Source organism: Lucilia sericata, unplaced genomic scaffold, assembly GCF_015586225.1.
Source record: "Lucilia sericata isolate MDLA Ls3-8-SP2 unplaced genomic scaffold, ASM1558622v1 Contig000407F_arrow, whole genome shotgun sequence".
NCBI lineage: Eukaryota > Metazoa > Arthropoda > Insecta > Diptera > Calliphoridae > Lucilia > Lucilia sericata.
Genome location: NW_023994425.1, coordinates 9756 through 30000, shown reverse-complemented (window position 1 = coordinate 30000; position 20245 = coordinate 9756). Strand labels below are relative to the sequence as shown.

At 31.4% G+C, this 20245-nt stretch overlaps 1 protein-coding gene across 4 annotated transcripts in view; it reads left to right on the top strand.

The window, feature by feature from the left end:
• The window catches only part of LOC119604590 (rab11 family-interacting protein 5-like), a 35991-nt gene extending 20147 nt beyond the window's left edge, over positions 1-15844 (top strand). Inside the window, exons 2-6 of one of the 4 annotated variants that reach the window (XM_037957314.1) lie at positions 9282-9426; positions 9496-11264; positions 11792-11940; positions 12008-12168; positions 14972-15844. In XM_037957314.1, coding sequence (XP_037813242.1) covers positions 9282-9426; positions 9496-11264; positions 11792-11940; positions 12008-12168; positions 14972-14978 — 2231 coding nt within the window. In that variant the 3' untranslated portion in view covers positions 14979-15844. Of the gene's footprint in view, positions 1-9281; positions 9427-9495; positions 11265-11791; positions 11941-12007; positions 12169-14551; positions 14596-14971 lie in introns of those variants that run through there. The other 3 variants (XM_037957316.1, XM_037957313.1, XM_037957315.1) reach the window with 3 other exon arrangements.
• Positions 15845-20245: the final 4401 nt, after the last annotated feature.

Sequence of the window (20245 nt, the reverse complement as noted above, 5' to 3'; positions counted from 1 at the left end):
GTTTCGATCAATACAAAACACTCTCTATGCGATACGATACACTTCAGAATAGGGAATTCGAATTTAGCTTGAGTGCCGGAATCCATATCAGAAATAGCGCCGACTCGACTCAAATCTACGGCGACTGGGCATCGGCCATTGTGGGAAAATTTTACGCATTTTTAGGTTATACACCCAATAAACTTGTTCATAAAAACCAAGAACTGAAAATTCTCTATGAGGATCTAATAGTTATAAATATTTTCATTCGAAAAGGACGAGTTGCAACCCTACCTTTATTAACTTTATAATAATAAGCTGCTTAGCTTTTGTACAATACTGTACATTTGTATGTAGATACAAAGATACACATAAACCAAGAACTATCTTTAGTTCTAGAGAAAAAGAAAAATACTTAAATAAAATTAAATTTTATAAACACAAACTGACAGATACTATATACATACATACATACAAACATAGATACTAGATAGATAGAGGTATAGACACACCAACCGACAGGCGGACAAGATCTTAAAATAAATTGTTTATTAAAAAAAATTCTTTAGTAGGCTTTTAGAAACGGATTAGGTTAATTTATTTAAAACACTTTGTTTTAAATGCATTTTGGGGTTGTTTACTTTTTTTACTTCAACATGCATTTAAAATTTATGAAAATGCATTTAAATTTGATTCGATTTCTTTACTGTAATTTAACATAACTTGCATTTAATAATTATTTTGTTTCTCTCTTTGGGATTACATTTTATTATGATTATTACTTTTTTTCAAATTATGTATTGTAAAAAAACTATAAATTTACAAATAGACAGGCCGTCATAAACTCATACAAGTACTTACTTACTTACTTACATGGCTATATGTATATTTACGTACTCAATATTGTATTTATAAAAAAGTACATACATGTGTTTGTACTCTCGGTACATAAATATTTTACGTATTATTTTACTTGAATAATTTTCTGCTATTTGCCCGAATGGAATTTGAAAGTTTGTCCATTGCATGGTCACGTCGGCTTAGGTTTTTTTTTAAGTTTTTGTTTTTATTTTTTTTAAATATATTTTCAGTATTATTATTGTGCTGATGATGATGATGGTAGTTGGGGAGTTGTGGTGCTGAATGGTAAACCACAATAATTACAACAAGAAAAACTCAAACTTTTGACTTCTTTTTGTAACACATGCTTAGAGAGGACGACTGTGATGAACTGTGTTTAAAATTCAATTATTAACCCCTTGTCAATTGTCAACCACATAGTTGAGACTGTGACTTTTTCACATGTTTCTTCTTTTCTTGGTATTTTACACGGGAAATACATACAATACTATTTTTTAAAGGTTGTTAGTCTTGTTTGTTGTCATTATTTAGTAAGTAGAAATTTAAGGAATCATTTGGAAAAAAGCTGGTATATTCCCAATCGAATTTCGATTTCAAAATTACACAGGTCAACAAATTTTAAAATTCAGGGACAGAGGTAAACTTTTCTAAAAGACCTTCAAAACTAACTAAGGAAATATTAGATATCAAACCTCTAGTCTGTTCTATCGTTAGTATCTATCCTAGTGTTCAGTCTAGGACAATAGTCTCGTCTATAGTCTCGTCATGTCTAGTCTATCTAGTCTATAGTCTAGTCTATAGTCCTAGTTCATATAGTCTAGTCTATAGTCTAGTCTATAGCGAGTCTATAGTCTAGTCTAGTATAGTCTAGTCTAGTCTATAGTCTAGTCTATAGTCTAGTCTATAGTCTAGTCTATAGTCTAGTCTATAGTCTAGTCTATAGTCTAGTCTATAGTCTAGTCTATAGTCTAGTCTATAGTCTAGTCTATAGTCTAGTCTATAGTCTAGTCTATAGTCTAGTCTATAGTCTAGTCTATAGTCTAGTCTATAGTCTAGTCTATAGTCTAGTCTATAGTCTAGTCTATAGTCTAGTCTATAGTCTAGTCTATAGTCTAGTCTATAGTCTAGTCTATAGTCTAGTCTATAGTCTAGTCTATAGTCTAGTCTATAGTCTAGTCTATAGTCTAGTCTATAGTCTAGTCTATAGTCTAGTCTATAGTCTAGTCTATAGTCTAGTCTATAGTCTAGTCTATAGTATATTCTATAGTCTAGTCTATAGTCTAGTCTATAGTCTAGTCTATAGTCTAGTCTATAGTCTAGTCTATAGTCTAGTAGTCTAGTCTATAGTCTAGTCTATAGTCTAGTCTATAGTCTAGTCTATAGTCTAGTCTATAGTCTAGTCTATAGTCTAGTCTATAGTCTAGTCTATTAGTCTAGTCTATAGTCTAGTCTATAGTCTAGTCTTATAGTCTAGTCTATAGTCTAGTCTTAGTCTAGTCTATAGTCTAGTCTATAGTCTAGTCTATAGTCTAGTCTATAGTCTAGTCTATAGTCTAGTCTATAGTCTAGTCTATAGTCTAGTCTATAGTCTATTCTATAGTCTAGTCTATAGTCTAGTCTAGTCTAGTCTATCTAGTCTAGCTATAGTCTAGTCTATAGTCTAGTCTATAGTCTAGTCTATAGTCTAGTCTATAGTCTAGTCTATAGTCTAGTCTATAGTCTATCTATAGTCTAGTCTATAGTCTAGTCTATAGTCTAGTCTATAGTCTAGTCTGATATTCTAGTCTATAGTCTAGTCTATAGTCTAGTCTATAGTCTAGTCTATAGTCTAGTCTATAGTCTAGTCTATTAGTTAAGTCTATAGTCTAGTCTATAGTCTAGTCTATAGTCTAGTCTATAGTCTAGTCTATAGTCTAGTCTATATCTATAGTCTAGTCTATAGTCTAGTCTATAGTCTAGTCTATAGTCTAGTCTATAGTCTAGTCTATAGTCTAGTCTATAGTCTAGTCTATAGTCTAGTCTATAGTCTAGTCTATAGTCTAGTCTATAGTCTAGTCTATAGTCTAGTCTATAGTCTAGTCTATAGTCTAGTCTATAGTCTAGTCTATAGTCTAGTCTATAGTCTAGTCTATAGTCTAGTCTATAGTCTAGTCTATAGTCTAGTCTATAGTCTAGTCTATAGTCTAGTCTATAGTCTAGTCTATAGTCTAGTCTATAGTCTAGTCTATAGTCTAGTCTATAGTCTAGTCTATAGTCTAGTCTATAGTCTAGTCTATAGTCTAGTCTATAGTCTAGTCTATAGTCTAGTCTATAGTCTAGTCTATAGTCTAGTCTATAGTCTAGTCTATAGTCTAGTCTATAGTCTAGTCTATAGTCTAGTCTATAGTCTAGTCTATAGTCTAGTCTATAGTCTAGTCTATAGTCTAGTCTATAGTCTAGTCTATAGTCTAGTCTATAGTCTAGTCTATAGTCTAGTCTATAGTCTAGTCTATAGTCTAGTCTATAGCCTAGTCTATAGCCTAGTCTATAGTCTAGTCTATAGCCTAGTCTATAGTCTAGTCTATAGTCTAGTCTATAGTCTAGTCTATAGTCTAGTCTATAGTCTAGTCTATAGTCTAGTCTATAGTCTAGTCTATAGTCTAGTCTATAGTCTAGTCTATAGTCTAGTCTATAGTCTAGTCTATAGTCTAGTCTATAGTCTAGTCTATAGTCTAGTCTATAGTCTAGTCTATAGTCTAGTCTATAGTCTAGTCTATAGTCTAGTCTATAGTCTAGTCTATAGTCTAGTCTATAGTCTAGTCTATAGTCTAGTCTATAGTCTAGTCTATAGTCTAGTCTATAGTCTAGTCTATAGTCTAGTCTATAGTCTAGTCTATAGTCTAGTCTATAGTCTAGTCTATAGTCTAGTCTATAGTCTAGTCTATAGTCTAGTCTATAGTCTAGTCTATAGTCTAGTCTATAGTCTAGTCTATAGTCTAGTCTATAGTCTAGTCTATAGTCTAGTCTATAGTCTAGTCTATAGTCTAGTCTATAGTCTAGTCTATAGTCTAGTCTATAGTCTAGTCTATAGTCTAGTCTATAGTCTAGTCTATAGTCTAGTCTATAGTCTATAGTCTAGTCTATAGTCTATAGTCTTGTCTATAGTCTAGTCTATAGTCTAGTCTATAGTCTAGTCTATAGTCTAGTCTATAGTCTAGTCTATAGTCTAGTCTATAGTCTAGTCTATAGTCTAGTCTATAGTCTAGTCTATAGTCTAGTCTATAGTCTAGTCTATACTCTAGTCTATACTCTAGTCTATAGTCTAGTCTATAGTCAAGTCTATAGTCTAGTCTATAGTCTAGTCTATAGTCTAGTCTATAGTCTAGTCTATAGTCTAGTCTATAGTCTAGTCTATAGTCTAGTCTATAGTCTAGTCTATAGTCTAGTCTATAGTCTAGTCTATAGTCTAGTCTATAGTCTAGTCTATAGTCTAGTCTATAGTCTAGTCTATAGTCTAGTCTATGCTCTAGTCTAGCTAGTCTAGTCTATAGTCTAGTTCCATACGTTCTAGTCCTATAGTCTAGTCTATAGGTCCTAGTCTCTACCTAGTCTATCGCCTAGTCTATTGTCTAGTCTATAGTATAGTTCTAAAGTCTTATCCTATAGTCTAGTTTATAGTCTAGTGCTATCGTCTAGTCTATTAGTCTAGTTCTATAGTCTAGCCTATAGTTCTAGTCTATAGTCTAGCCTATAGTTTAGTACTATAGTCTAGTCTCTAGTCTAGTCTATTGTCAAGTTTATTGTCTAGTCTTATAGTTTAGTCTATGGTCGAATCTAGTCCCTTAGTTTGGTCTATATTCTAGCCTTTACAGTCTAGTCGTCAGATTGGATTTACAGATACCAAGTTAAATATGACCCAAAAACGGCCTTTTGATGAAGATATTTTGATGCCAGAAAATTTAATGAACTCTTAATGGGTTAAAAATGCATAAATATCACTCAATTGAAAGCTTAATTTCTGTTTTGATTAAGCTTAAGTCAAATAATAATAAAAACGCATTTGGAAATTTTTGAAAAAAAATACATATCTGCAAATAAATGAATAATGAATGACAGACATCAAATAATTTATATTCAAATATTTCTATTTTTTCAATTGCACTTTTTTCACTTTACTCTTAATCATCATACTATTATTATGGCTTTTATCTTGGCAAAAAGCAAAAAATAATCAACACTTGAGTTACATTAAAAATAAATCAAAGTTAAGTGTTTGTCACATAAAAAACAAAAACGTAAAACAAAATGAGCAAAAATGAAAATTAAACTCTTAAAAAAAGAAAAAGATATTTCTTAAATATTGCAGTCGTTTAGCAAATGTACCTAAAAGACCCACACGTTTTTAAGGTGTACCAACATTTGCAGTAGTATTACTTTTTTTTCTTTAATATAAAATTTTATAAACTTATCTTTTTTTCTTATTGTTATTGTATTTGTGAAAAACCTCGACTGTCGTACTTATTCGAGTTAATCTTGATCTTTGCATCTAAATTAGTGACACTCGTTGTTTGTTTTTGTTATAATTAAAATTATCATAAAAACTAAATAGTATTATTGTGAATTCACTGCTGATGGTTGACTTTGGAAAGCCAGTTGAATATTGTTTTTGGTTTCGTATTGTTTTCTTTTTTTTTCACTTTATTTTATATTGCAAAATAAGTACAAAGGTAGTTATGGTATCTAAGCAGTTGTTTAAAGGAGTGAAATGTTAAAAAGAAGTATTTCTTATGGAAAGAACGATTGAAGATCATTTAAAATTAAATACACTCAAAAAAAGGTTGGAGTCAGTTGTACTCAAATCAGTCTAGTGAACCAAGTATGAAATACTTGATTCAAGTACGGATCCGTTAAGTACGAAGAAACTATGTTAAGCCTTTTTAGGGTCAAAGTCATCTTTCAATGTACTTATTTTGAGAATTTTCGGTTTGATTTAATCTTGATTTGAGATAAAAATAATATTGATTTATGCATGTGAATTAATCCCAAAATTGGCTTGATTCGAGCTTGATTTGAACTTGATTTCGGAAATAAAGTTAATCTTTGTATGTGAGTTTTTCTTTGGTGTACAAGATCTTCTTTTTGAGGTTTGATAAATGTTTATCATTGATGTAATACAAGTCAGTTATCGCTGCCTTTTGTAGTACCAAAGTCAACTATATATGCAACCATGATTTTTCTTAATGGTAGAACCCCAAAATTTTTTTCCTTCAACAATTTTAAAGGATTTCAAAAGAACTTTCTTGTGTTCCGATTTCCGGTATTTCTTAATCCGAAATTGATAATAATTAAAAATGAATAATATAAAGTCTCTAGGCTTCCCTTAAAAGAATAGAGGAGATATAAAAACATATGTTAGAATAAACCTAATTTGAAAATGATTAAATAGGAATCGGAATGTTGTGGGCCAGAGGCAAAACTGTTAATTCTGATTTTCAAATTCTTATAGACAGTGGCTATGTCATTGAACACTACAACTCATGAAAAAGAAACTGATAAAAAGATATCTCTAACAGAACCAAATCCTAAGAGTAAATCCCTTTTAAACACTCTAAGGAACCATAAAATTCGGAAACGTTCCCTGAAAGTTTAAGCAGCAGTGATGAATAAATTAAAGCAGAAAAGTCAAGTAAGCTTTCAAATCCAAAGAAAACGCTTTCGTCTCTAGTAAAACCCTATATTGATTATCATATTAACCTAGTTCCGAGACGCTTAATTCTAATTTGCTAAAGAACAGACCCAAGATGCCGTTTATGGTTCCATAAAAGACTACAAATTCTGAAAATGAAACATAAATGAAGGTAACACAACACAACCAGAGTGCAAACCTCTATTACCATTTTTTAAGAATCAAAAACTCCGGAAACTTTCACCTGAGCTTATGAGTAAATCTCCACAGACCACTTTACAAGATTCACAAATTCCGGGAACTTTCTCTAGGTCTCTTAGTTATAATTTTAGCAAATTGTTGTCCATATATATGATCTGAAATCGTTGGACATAGAATCGAGACATACACAAATCCTTAGGTTAGTTGGTAGTATCTAGTCTGTTACTTAGAAGGACTCCGGAAACTTTCACCTGAGCTTATGAGTAAATCTCCACAGACCACTTTACAAGATTCACAAATTCCGGGAACTTTCTCTAGGTCTCTAAGTTATAATTTTAGCAAATTGTTGTCCATATATATGATCTGAAATCGTTGGACATAGAATCGAGACATTCACAAATCCTTAAGTTAGTTGGTAGTATCTAGTCTGTTACTTAGAAGGACTCCGGAAACTTTCACCTGAGCTTATGAGTAAATCTCCACAGACCACTTTACAAGATTCACAAATTCCGGGAACTTTCTCTAGGTCTCTAAGTTATAATTTTAGCAAATTGTTGTCCATATATATGATCTGAAATCGTTGGACATAGGATCGAGACATACACAAATTCTTAAGTTAGTTGGTAGTATCTAGTCTGTTACTTAGAAGGACTCCGGAAACTTTCACCTGAGCTTATGAGTAAATCTCTACAGACCACTTTGCAAGATTCACAAATTCCGGGAACTTTCTCTAGGTCTCTAAGTTATAATTTTAGCAAATTGTTGTCCATATATATGATCTGAAATCGTTGGACATAGAATTGAGACATACACAAATCCTTAAGTTAGTTGGTAGTATATAGTCTGTTACTTAGAAGGACTCCGGAAACTTTCACCTGAGCTTATGAGTAAATCTCCACAGACCACTTTACAAGATTCACAAATTCCGGGAACTTTCTCTAGGTCTCTAAGTTATAATTTTAGCAAATTATTGTCCATATATATGATCTAAAATCGTTGGACATAGAATCGAGACATACACAAATCCTTAAGTTAGTTGGTAGTATATAGTCTGTTACTTAGAAGGACTCCGGAAACTTTCACCTGAGCTTATGAGTAAATCTCCACAGACCACTTTACAAGATTCACAAATTCCGGGAACTTTCTCTAGGTCTCTAAGTTATAATTTTAGCAAATTGTTGTCCATATATTTGATCTGAAATCGTTGGACATAGAATCGAGACATACACAAATCCTTAAGTTAGTTGGTAGTATCTAGTCTGTTACTTAGAAGGACTCCGGAAACTTTCACCTGAGCTTATGAGTAAATCTCTACAGACCACTTTACAAGATTCACAAATTCCGGGAACTTTCTCTAGGTCTCTAAGTTATAATTTTAGCAAATTGTTGTCCATATGTATGATCTGAAATCGTTGGACATAGAATCGAGACATACACAAATCCTTAGGTTAGTTGGTAGTATCTAGTCTGTTATTTAGAAGGTCGTGAAGGTGTGGGAAAAACCAACTTATGTCAAATTGTTTGATCTGAAATTGTGGACAAATGATTTCATACATTCAAACTCCGAATAAGTATTTAAACAACTGATATCTTTTTCTTTCTTTACTTTTTTCTAAATAATTTTTTGGCATTTAACATTTGTTATTAAAACCGTTCGCTCACATTTGAAAACTTTATCATGTTCTGATCTTCTGTGGTTTGTTTGTCGATTTAAAAATAAAGACAGCGAAAGAGAGAAAAAATACTGAAATTATTATTATTCACACCATCAGTAAAAGCTTGTCGTTATCGTGCTTGTTTTATTGTATTTTTTTTTTAATACTACTATATACTATTTTATTATTAACATTATTATTATGCGCTTCTTACTTTCCATTGTTGTGATTTCTTTCAATGTTGTTTGAGGTTGATGTTGTTTCTTGTAGCATTTGCAGAATTGAAATAAAGGTATTCCAGACTAAGTAATTTCTGTCGGTTTGTCTGTTTGTTTGTTTGCATGTATGATTTTTTTTTATGATTGAAGGTGCTGTTAGTTTGTAACTCATTTTCTGTATAATTTTCATTATTTTGTTTATTTGCTTGTGAAGAAAACTATTTTTTTTAACAAAAAAATACCATTGATATTATATGGTTATTTCTTACCATCTTCTTCTTCTTCTGTCTTGGCCTGGGTATTTTATATGAATATTTAACCGTTGTTGTTCCACTTTTCAATGTTTTATTTTCTTATATATTTTGCAAAAAGAGGGGTCGTGAACAAATACTCTCGGAATGTACATTTATACACGTATTATACATATTATTAAAAAAACGCAAGAGTTTAAAAAGGTTGACTCATTAAAGTTGCTGTTGGAAATGAAAAAAATATATTTTTTAATAAGAAATGTTGACCAATGTTTGCAAGGATTTTGCACTTTAAAACTTTTTCCAGGTCTTTAGTTTAAAATGTAGGTCTCAAAGTAAAAGTAAGCTTGAAATGCTTCATATCTATCAAATCGTTCCTAACTTTTATATAGCTTTTCCCATATATAAGTTTAACTATCTAATCCTTATAAAAATTTTCTTCCAATTTCAGTAAATTCCGCCCGAAATCTATTATGCAAGGGCAAAAACAATACCAACAATTGCTTTGTAACCATTGGTCTGGGCAAAGAGAAATATCAGACATCGGTTAAGGAAAAGGCTGAATCAAAAGTGGAATGGAAAGAAGAATGTGAACTGTAAGTTTAAGACAATTAAGCTAAAATTACTCTTAACTTTACAAAAATGTATTTCCTTTTAAATTCCAGTAAAATTCCCGATCAAGGCAATCGTGCTGAGCTTGTTCTCACCTGTTTGCATCGCAACAATTTGGGTATAGATGAATTCTTGGGACAAGTTACTCTGCCGCTCAATGAAATGGACGCCTATGTGCGTTCCAAAGCTAAATGGTATAAACTGGAAAGTAAACCGGGCAAAGAGAAAAAGAACAAAGAACGTGGTGAACTAGAAGTAGAGATATCATTCACCGTCAAATCTGGCTCTTTAACCGATTTGAGTAAAAAAGAAAAACACAAGTCTTCCATAGGACAGTTGGCTTCATCGGTGGGTGGAAGTTTATTGTCGATTAGTACCATTGAAAAGCGTAAAGGTATTAAGAAAATTGCCAAAAAATTCGGTTCGAAACTGCATCTGAGCGGTAGTGGTAAGAAAAAGAATAAAGATGATGATGATATGTCATACACGGGCTCCTTTGCTAGTATTGGCACACCGAATCGTGTCAGAGTGCCGGATAGCGATGATGAAGATGAGTTTCAATTCGATAAGTTGTCACAAAAGAGTTCGGTTAGTTCTCTAAATATGCGTGATGGTTTACAGCCTCCTTCTCAAAACTATACGCCAAGAAATCCTTCACCCTTGATGGGTTCCACCGGTAAAGGTCAAATAGGTAAGGATCATCACTTCAGATATGATGGATCAGACAATCTCAGTGTGGATCCAGAATTGGAAGAAATTGAAAATGAATTTAGCATAAGAGCGCGTACTTTACCACCTCCTTCAAAACCTCCACGCACACCTCAAATGGATGGAGGCGAAATGAAAACAAATGGCAAAAGTAACTCAGAATTGGATGAATGGGAATCTAAATTATATGGACGTAGTGCTGAGTCTGGTAATTCTGATTCGTTAAAGCGCCGATCCTGGGAGCCGGTGGCGGTGCCTTTGAAAACTACCACTTATGAAGAAGAAACAGAAAAGGAGTTACCCCTCACAGAACCAGAGCCTATGAGTAAATCTCTTTTACCCACTTTACAAGAATCACAAACTCCTGAAAGTTTCTCCGATAGTTCAAGCAGCAGTGATGAAGAAATTGAGGCAGAAAAACCAAAACAAGTTGTTGTGACTCCTTTGAGACCAGCAAGTGAGGAAAAATCCAAGGTAATAACTTCCTCTCCAATAAAACCCACTGATCTCAAACTATTGACTCCAAGTGACAATGGCGAAATTGTTAAAAAAGATTCCCTACTCTCACCAGATGTGGATAAAAATGAATTTGCCAAATTTAATGCTTCCTTTGCTAAATTTGAACAGAGAAACAGTTCCAAATTCTTTGATATTGGTGAAGAAACAAATAATTTCCTTAAAAATGAATCTCTAACATCTGGTGTTAACCAACCACAGCCCAAACCCAGAGCAAGAATTTCGCCTATGGTGGAAAAGGAGGATAATAGCAAAAAAGCTTTAGAGGAAGAAGCAAAACGCAAACGTGACGCCGAAGATGCTCGTTTAGAAGCTGAATTAAAAGAAAATGAAAGACGCCTTAAAGAAGAGGAAGAAGCTTTACAAAAAGAATTGCGTGAGAAAGAAGAAGAGGAAAAGAGACGAGAAGCCAAACGTCGTGAAGAAGATTTTAGAATTTTAAATTTCTCCAAACGTCTAGTGTCACAAGAAGATAAACCCGAAGAAAAGCCACAAGAAAAAATCATTGAACCTTTGGTCAATAATAAAGAACAATATAAAGAGGAAAAGAAACTAGAAATCAATAATAAAAAAGAACGCCAATTCAACATAAACCGAGGTGAGCGTGAGAGAATTGCAGTGGAAAAACAAATAAAGCAAAGAAAACAAAACAAATTAAATCAGCGTTTTGAGCGAATATAAATGTTATTGTGTTTGTGGCAAGAAAAACACCTTAATAAAAATTTGTTTTATTAATTTTTATTTCCATGCCAGAATCCTTACATGTTTATTTTGTTTCCCCCCACCAAAATAAAATCCCACTGAAGATATTGTCTATCCAATTGTTACCGTTTCTTTTTTTTAAGTTATAAACAAAATTCTTTACACATTTTATTTAATATCTAACGATGTTGCATTTGTAATTTGTCCTTATTCAGTAGAAACTATTCAAAAACACAATTTGGAATGCTAATTATAATAATTTTGTAAATTGTTTGGTCTATTTGCACCACAAACACAAAAGAAAACATTCATAACACTCATTTACTACGCATGTTTATTTGCTTTATTTATTGCTATGGTTATAATTACTAAGTTAAAAGTAAAATTTATTAAGCTAAATTTTCTTTACTTCATTTTATATAGAAAAACAAACGATTAGTAACGCCTCTACGCCTAGTCCCAAACAAAATGAACGCATTATTATAGGCCATGAAAAAGCCACCACACAAGCGGAAAGACGTGCTGAAATCTCAGCCGCATTAGCCAAAAAATATGAAGGCAAATCAAGAGAGGTATTTTATTATAATTTTTCATTTTAAAAATTTTAATTTAATTTATATTATTTTTTGTTTACTTTAGGAACTTATGCTTATAGCCAATGGCATGGAAAATGAAGCCTTAATACAAAGACAACGTGTCAAAGAACTTGAAGATTATTTAGACAATTTATTATTAAGAGTTATGGAAACACATCCCAAAATCTTACAAAATCCCTACTCACGAACAACTTCTGCTAAGAGGTAAGTTTCTTGTTTTAACTTTTTCTTTGGCTTAATTAAGCATGTATTTTTAAAGATTCAGTTTAGTTTCTTGTTGTTTATCTTTTCACTTTACCTTTTTTTATATGCTTTTTGTTTTGCTAAAATTATTTGATGTGACTAGATTATTTTTTTATATAATTTTTAATTTTATGTTTTTGTTAAGTTTGTTTTAATTTGATGGCAAGTTTTTGAAAGACAATTTCTTTTTAAATCATAAATTGTGCATAAATTCTTAGAGGATTAAGGTAACTATTTCAAAAATAAGCATGTTGAGTTTTTCTGTTGCATTTGCACGTTTTGCATTAACATATTTTCAAAAGCTTAATATTCAATACGTTATCGTTTGCCAATATTATCGATATATATTCATACATACATACATAAGGGTAGCTAATGTTCCTAGTCTATAAACTAGACTATAGATTAGACTAATCTATAGACTAGAGCATAGTCTAGTCTATAGACTAGACTATAGACTAGACTATAGACTAGACTATAGACTAGACTATAGACTAGACTATAGACTACTCTATAGACTAGACTATAGACTAGACTATAGACTAGACTAGACTATAGACTAGACTATAGACTAGACTATAGACTAGACTATAGACTAGACTATAGACTAGACTATAGACTAGACTATAGACTAGATTATAGACTAGACTATAGACTAGACTATAGACTAGACTATAGACTAGACTATAGACTAGACTATAGACTAGACTATAGACTAGACTATAGACTAGACTATAGACTAGACTATAGACTAGACTATAGACTAGACTATAGACTAGACTATAGACTAGACTATAGACTAGACTATAGACTAGACTATAGACTAGACTATAGACTAGACTAGACTATAGACTAGACTATAGACTAGACTATAGACTAGACTATAGACTAGACTATAGACTAGACTATAGACTAGACTATAGACTAGACTATAGACTAGACTATAGACTAGACTATAGACATAGACTAGACTATAGACTAGACTATAGACTAGACTATAGACTAGACTATAGACTAGACTATAGACTAGACTATAGACTAGACTATAGACTAGACTAAGACTAGACTATAGACTAGACTATAGACTAGACTATAGACTAGACTATAGACTAGACTATAGACTAGACTAGACTATAGACTAGACTATAGACTAGACTATAGACTAGACTATAGACTAGACTATAGACTAGACTATAGACTAGACTATAGACTAGACTATAGACTAGACTATAGACTAGACTATAGACTAGACTATAGACTAGACTATAGACTAGACTATAGACTAGACTATAGACTAGACTATAGACTAGATAGACTAGACTATAGACTAGACTATAGACTAGACTATAGACTAGACTATAGACTAGGCTATAGACTAGACTATAGACTAGACTATAGACTAGACTATAGACTAGACTATAGACTAGGCTATAGACCAGGCTATAAACAGGTCACGTAATTCTTCTTGTAAAGATTCTGTCTTTTTAAAGACGCCTTTCATTTTCTTTTAATTCGGCTTCTAAATGAGCATCTTCAGCTTCACGTTTGCGATTTTCTTCTTCCTCTAAAGCTTTTTTGCTATTAATCTCCTTTTCCACTATAGGCGAAATTCTTGCTCTTGGTTTTGGCTGTGGTTGGTTAACACCAGATGTTAGAGATTCATTTTTAAGGAAATTATTTGTTTTTTCACCAATATCAAAGAATTTGGAACTGTTTAAATTTAGCATTAAATTTGCAAATTAATTTTTTCCACATCTGGTGTGAGAATCTTTTTTTAACCATTTCGCCTTTATCTTTGAGCCAATAGTTTGAAATAAGTGGGTTTTATTGGAGAGGAAGTTTTCCCTCACTTGCTTTAGGTTTTCTGCCTCAACTTCTTCACCACTACTGTTGAAACTGTCGGAAAAGGTTTCAGGATTTTGGGATTCTTGTAAAGTGTGTAATAGAGATTTTCTCATAGGCTCTGGTTCTGTGAGGGGTAACACCTTTTCTGTTTCTTCTTCATAAGTGGTAGTTTTCAAAGGCATTTAATTTAAATATTTTGTCTTTCATTTCAAAAACATATTAAACAAAAAAACTAAAAACTAAAAACCAACAAGAACATCCATATAATTAGTGTAGTTTCTCTTTAGCTTATGATCGGCTTAAAATAAAACTTACCTACCTTATTCGTGCACCACCAAAAAAACACAAAATTTTTCATAATTTCATTTTCATTTTGCACACACATTTATTCATCTAAATGTTTGTCTGTATGTTTCTTTTTTGTATTGTATTTTTTTTTGTATTATTTTTTTATGTAAGCGAAAATGAAAGAAAAGCATTAACGAAATTTTTAATTTAGTTTTAAAAATTACATCAATATGAACGATTTTTTGTAAGAATGCTAAAAAAATAAAGTAAGAAAAACAAACGATGCACGTTAAAAACAAAATCAAAAAACCTACATACAACCTACCTTGTACTACTACTACTATGCATGAACTCTAGGAATTTATGAAGATCACTGTGAAAAAATGATAAAAGGCACCAAGTAAGATACATTTTAAATATTTTTTTTTAAGTTTTATTTTTTATTTGTTTTGTTTCGTTTAAATTAATGCTTAATAACGTAAAAATAAGAGAAATTTAATTCCTTAGTTTAAAGGAAAGAACATAATTTCATAAATATTAAACGCTTTTTTATGAAAAATCTAACTATTTATTAATTTTATTACTAAATTTAAAATTGAACCTTGAAAATTTTAATTTGTTTTAATTACAGCGGTTGAGAATCATTGTTACACTTCTGCAAAAACCAATTAAACCATCATCACAAATGAAAGGAAGATGTTCTGAATTCATCACCATATTGCCTTTGAAGTGCAAAACTAAAGTGCTTTTATTGTATTTTGTTGAAATCTATGATATTTTTTTATAAATTACAATTTTTTAAACTAATTAACTAAACTACTACTATTTTAAATAAATAACTTTAAAATAATTACTATTTAATAAACAAATATAACAGTTTTTATAAAAGAAACATTAAGGCAATATTACTATTGTAACAAAACTTTTGTAACAAAAACCTATTTCCTAATAATTTCCAAAATTTCTTGTTATTTTCAAAAGTATTGTTTTTATACGCTGTCCTTCTACTCTTCTATTAAATGTAATACCTATAAAGATTTGCTATTTATCTATCACTAAGCTTTCTTTAACTTTATAAATATGATTAAAAAAAAATCAACAAAATTTCTTAGTTTTTAAGTTATAGTTTAATATTAACAATAATAATAATAATTGTAAAACATTTATATTTATTATTTAAAATCAACAAGATACTAACCATAATTAGAAAAACTTGAGAATTATTTTAAGCTTTTAAATCCAACAGAATTTGTGTTAAATCTTGTTTTTTAAACAAATTTTATATAAAAAACCCTAAAAACCAAGTATTTTTTTTATTGATTCACTTTGTATTATTGTTATTTGTTTTTACTGATTATTAACTCTGTCTCTATCTAAATTTATTACTTATAATAATGTACGTATTTAATTTTTTTTATATTTGTATTATTTTATAATTTAAATCAAAAACTGTTAACTTTAAATATATCTACATAAATAATAAAATAAAATTTATATTTAATATTAAAAATCTCTCATTTTTCATTTAAATTACTTATTAAAGCCTTTTATTAAGTTTAAATTAAAAAAAAAAACGTTAAAAAGTTCATGTAAATTTTCAAAAGTCTGGCAACCCTATTAACACCTAAAATTAGCGCCATCTATTGGTAGCCTATTGGCTAGTTTTGCAACAACATGTCAGTCTGGCAACATTGACGCAAAAATGACATGCCGCTATGGAAAAACATCTGGCAACTCTGTACAAAATTTTAAAAATTACTAGAGTTGCCAGATCGTTTTCCATAGTGGCATGTCATTTTTCAGCCAATATTGCCAGACTGTCATGCAGTTTGCAATAATAGCCAATAGGCAACCAATAGATGGCGCCGTTATTAGGTTGTAACAGCGTTGCCAGACTTATGAATATTTACATGAAAAATTTAACGGATTTTTTAAATTTAAACTCTTTTCTTGTCATTTAAACTGAATAAAACAAATAAATAAGTCATTTTATGCATTTTTTTTGTAAACGTTTTATTTAAATAAATATTATATTACATTTTCTGTTTGTATTTATGAATTTAATACCACTTAAGTCCCAAACAATTAATCTAAAAGAGAAAAGTATATATATTTAAATTTTCTATAATATCGAACCTATTAAAATAAAATTAACATTCAGAATCCTGCGTACATGTAAATCTATAGAAACAACATAGACTAGACTATAGACTAGACCATAGACTAGACTATAGACTAGACTATAGACTAGACTATAGACTAGACTATAGACTAGACTATAGACTAGACTATAGACTAGACTATAGACTGACTATAGACTAGACTATAGACTAGACTATAGACTAGAATGATAGACTAGACTATAGACTAGCTAAGACTAGACTAAGACTAGACTATAGACTTAGACTATAGCCTAGACTAAGCGCTAGAATATAGACTAGACTATAGACTAGGGACTATAGCCTAGACTATAGACTAGACTATAGACTAGACTATAGACTAGACTATAGACTAGACTATAGACTAGACTATAGACTAGACTATAGACTAGACTATAGACTAGACTATAGACTAGACTATAGCCTAGACTATAGACTAGACTATAGACTAGACTATAGACTAGACTATAGACTAGACTATAGACTAGACTATAGACTAGACTATAGACTAGACTATAGACTAGACTATAGACTAGACTATAGACTAGACTATAGACTAGACTATAGACTAGACTATAGACTAGACTATAGACTAGACTATAGACTAGACTATAGACTAGACTATAGACTAGACTATAGACTAGACTATAGACTAGACTATAGACTAGACTATAGACTAGACTATAGACTAGACTATAGACTAGACTATAGACTAGACTATAGACTAGACTATAGACTAGACTATAGACTAGACTATAGACTAGACTATAGACTAGACTATAGACTAGACTATAGACTAGACTATAGACTAGACTATAGACTAGACTATAGACTAGACTATAGACTAGACTATAGACTAGACTATAGACTAGACTATAGACTAGACTATAGACTAGACTATAGACTAGACTATAGACTAGACTATAGACTAGACTATAGACTAGACTATAGACTAGACTATAGACTAGACTATAGACGACTATAGACTAGACTATAGACTAGACTATAGACTAGACTATAGACTAGACTATAGACTAGACTATAGACTAGACTATAGACTAGACTATAGACTAGACTATAGACTAGACTATAGACTAGACTATAGACTAGACTATAGACTAGACTATAGACTAGACTATAGACTAGACTATAGACTAGACTATAGACTAGACTATAGACTAGACTATAGACTAGACTATAGACTAGACTATAGACTAGACTATAGACTAGACTATAGACTAGACTATAGACTAGACTATAGACTAGACTATAGACTAGACTATAGACTAGACTATAGACTAGACTATAGACTAGACTATAGACTAGACTATAGACTAGACTATAGACTAGACTATAGACTAGACTATAGACTAGACTATAGACTAGACTATAGACTAGACTATAGACTAGACTATAGACTAGACTATAGACTAGACTATAGACTAGACTATAGACTAGACTATAGACTAGACTATAGACTAGACTATAGACTAGACTATAGACTAGACTATAGACTAGACTATAGACTAGACTATAGACTAGACTATAGACTAGACTATAGACTAGACTATAGACTAGACTATAGACTAGACTATAGACTAGACTATAGACTAGACTATAGACTAGACTATAGACTAGACTATAGACTAGACTATAGACTAGACTATAGACTAGACTATAGACTAGACTATAGACTAGACTATAGACTAGACTATAGACTAGACTATAGACTAGACTATAGACTAGACTATAGACTAGACTATAGACTAGACTGACTATAGACTAGACTATAGACTAGACTATAGACTAGACTATAGACTAGACTATAGACTAGACTATAGACTAGACTATAGACTAGACTATAGACTAGACTATAGACTAGACTATAGACTAGACATAGACTAGACTATAGACTAGACTATAGACTAGACTATAGACTAGACTATAGACTAGACTATAGACTAGACTATAGACTAGACTATAGACTAGACTATAGACTAACTAGACAACTATAGACTAGACTATAGACTAGACTATAGACTAGACTATAGGACTAGACTATAGACTAGACTATAGACTAGACTATAGACTAGACTATAGACTAGACTATAGACTAGACTATAGACTAGACTATAGACTAGACTATAGACTAGACTATAGACTAGACTATAGACTAGACTATAGACTAGACTATAGACTAGACTATAGACTAGACTATAGACTAGACTATAGACTAGACTATAGACTAGACTAAGACTAGACTATAGACTAGACTATAGACTAGACTATAGACTAGACTATAGACTAGACTAATAGACTAGGACTATAGACTATAGACTAGCTTAGACTAGACTATAGACTAGACTATAGACTAGACTATAGACTAGACTATAGACTAGACTATAGACTAGACTATAGACTAGACTATAGACTAGCTATAGACTAGACTATAGACAGACTATAGACTAGACGTATAGACTAGACTATAGACTAGACTATAGACTAGACTATAGACTAGACTATAGACTAGACTATAGACTAGACTATAGACTAGACTATAGACTAGACTATAGACTAGACTATAGACTAGACTATAGACTAGACTATAGACTAGACTATAGACTAGACTATAGACTAGACTATAGACTAGACTATAGACTAGACTATAGACTAGACTATAGACTAGACTATAGACTAGACTATAGACTAGACTATAGACTAGACTATAGACTAGACTATAGACTAGACTATAGACTAGACTATAGACTAGACTATAGACTAGACTATAGACTAGACTATAGACTAGACTATAGACTAGACTATAGACTAGACTATAGACTAGACTATAGACTAGACTATAGACTAGACTATACTAGACTATAGACTAGACTATAGACTAGACTATAGACTAGACTATAGACTAGACTATAGACTAGACTATAGACTAGACTATAGACTAGACTATAGACTAGACTATAGACTAGACTATAGACTAGACTATAGACTAGACTATAGACTAGACTATAGACTAGACTATAGACTAGACTATAGACTAGACTATAGACTAGACTATAGACTAGACTATAGACTAGACTATAGACTAGACTATAGACTAGACTATAGACTAGACTATAGACTAGACTATAGACTAGACTATAGACTAGACTATAGACTAGACTATAGACTAGACTATAGACTAGACTATAGACTAGACTATAGACTAGACTATAGACTAGACTATAGACTAGACTATGACTAGACTATAGACTAGACTATAGACTAGACTATAGACTAGACTATAGACTAGACTATAGACTAGACTATAGACTAGACTATAGACTAGACTATAGACTAGACTATAGACTAGACTATAGACTAGACTATAGACTAGACTATAGACTAGACTATAGACTAGACTATAGACTAGACTATAGACTAGACTATAGACTAGACTATAGACTAGACTATAGACTAGACTATAGACTAGACTATAGACTAGACTATAGACTAGACTATAGACTAGACTATAGACTAGACTATAGACTAGACTATAGACTAGACTATAGACTAGACTATAGACTAGACTATAGACTAGACTATAGACTAGACTATAGACTAGACTATAGACTAGACTATAGACTAGACTATAGACTAGACTATAGACTAGACTATAGACTAGACTATAGACTAGACTATAGACTAGACTATAGACTAGACTATAGACTAGACTATAGACTAGACTATAG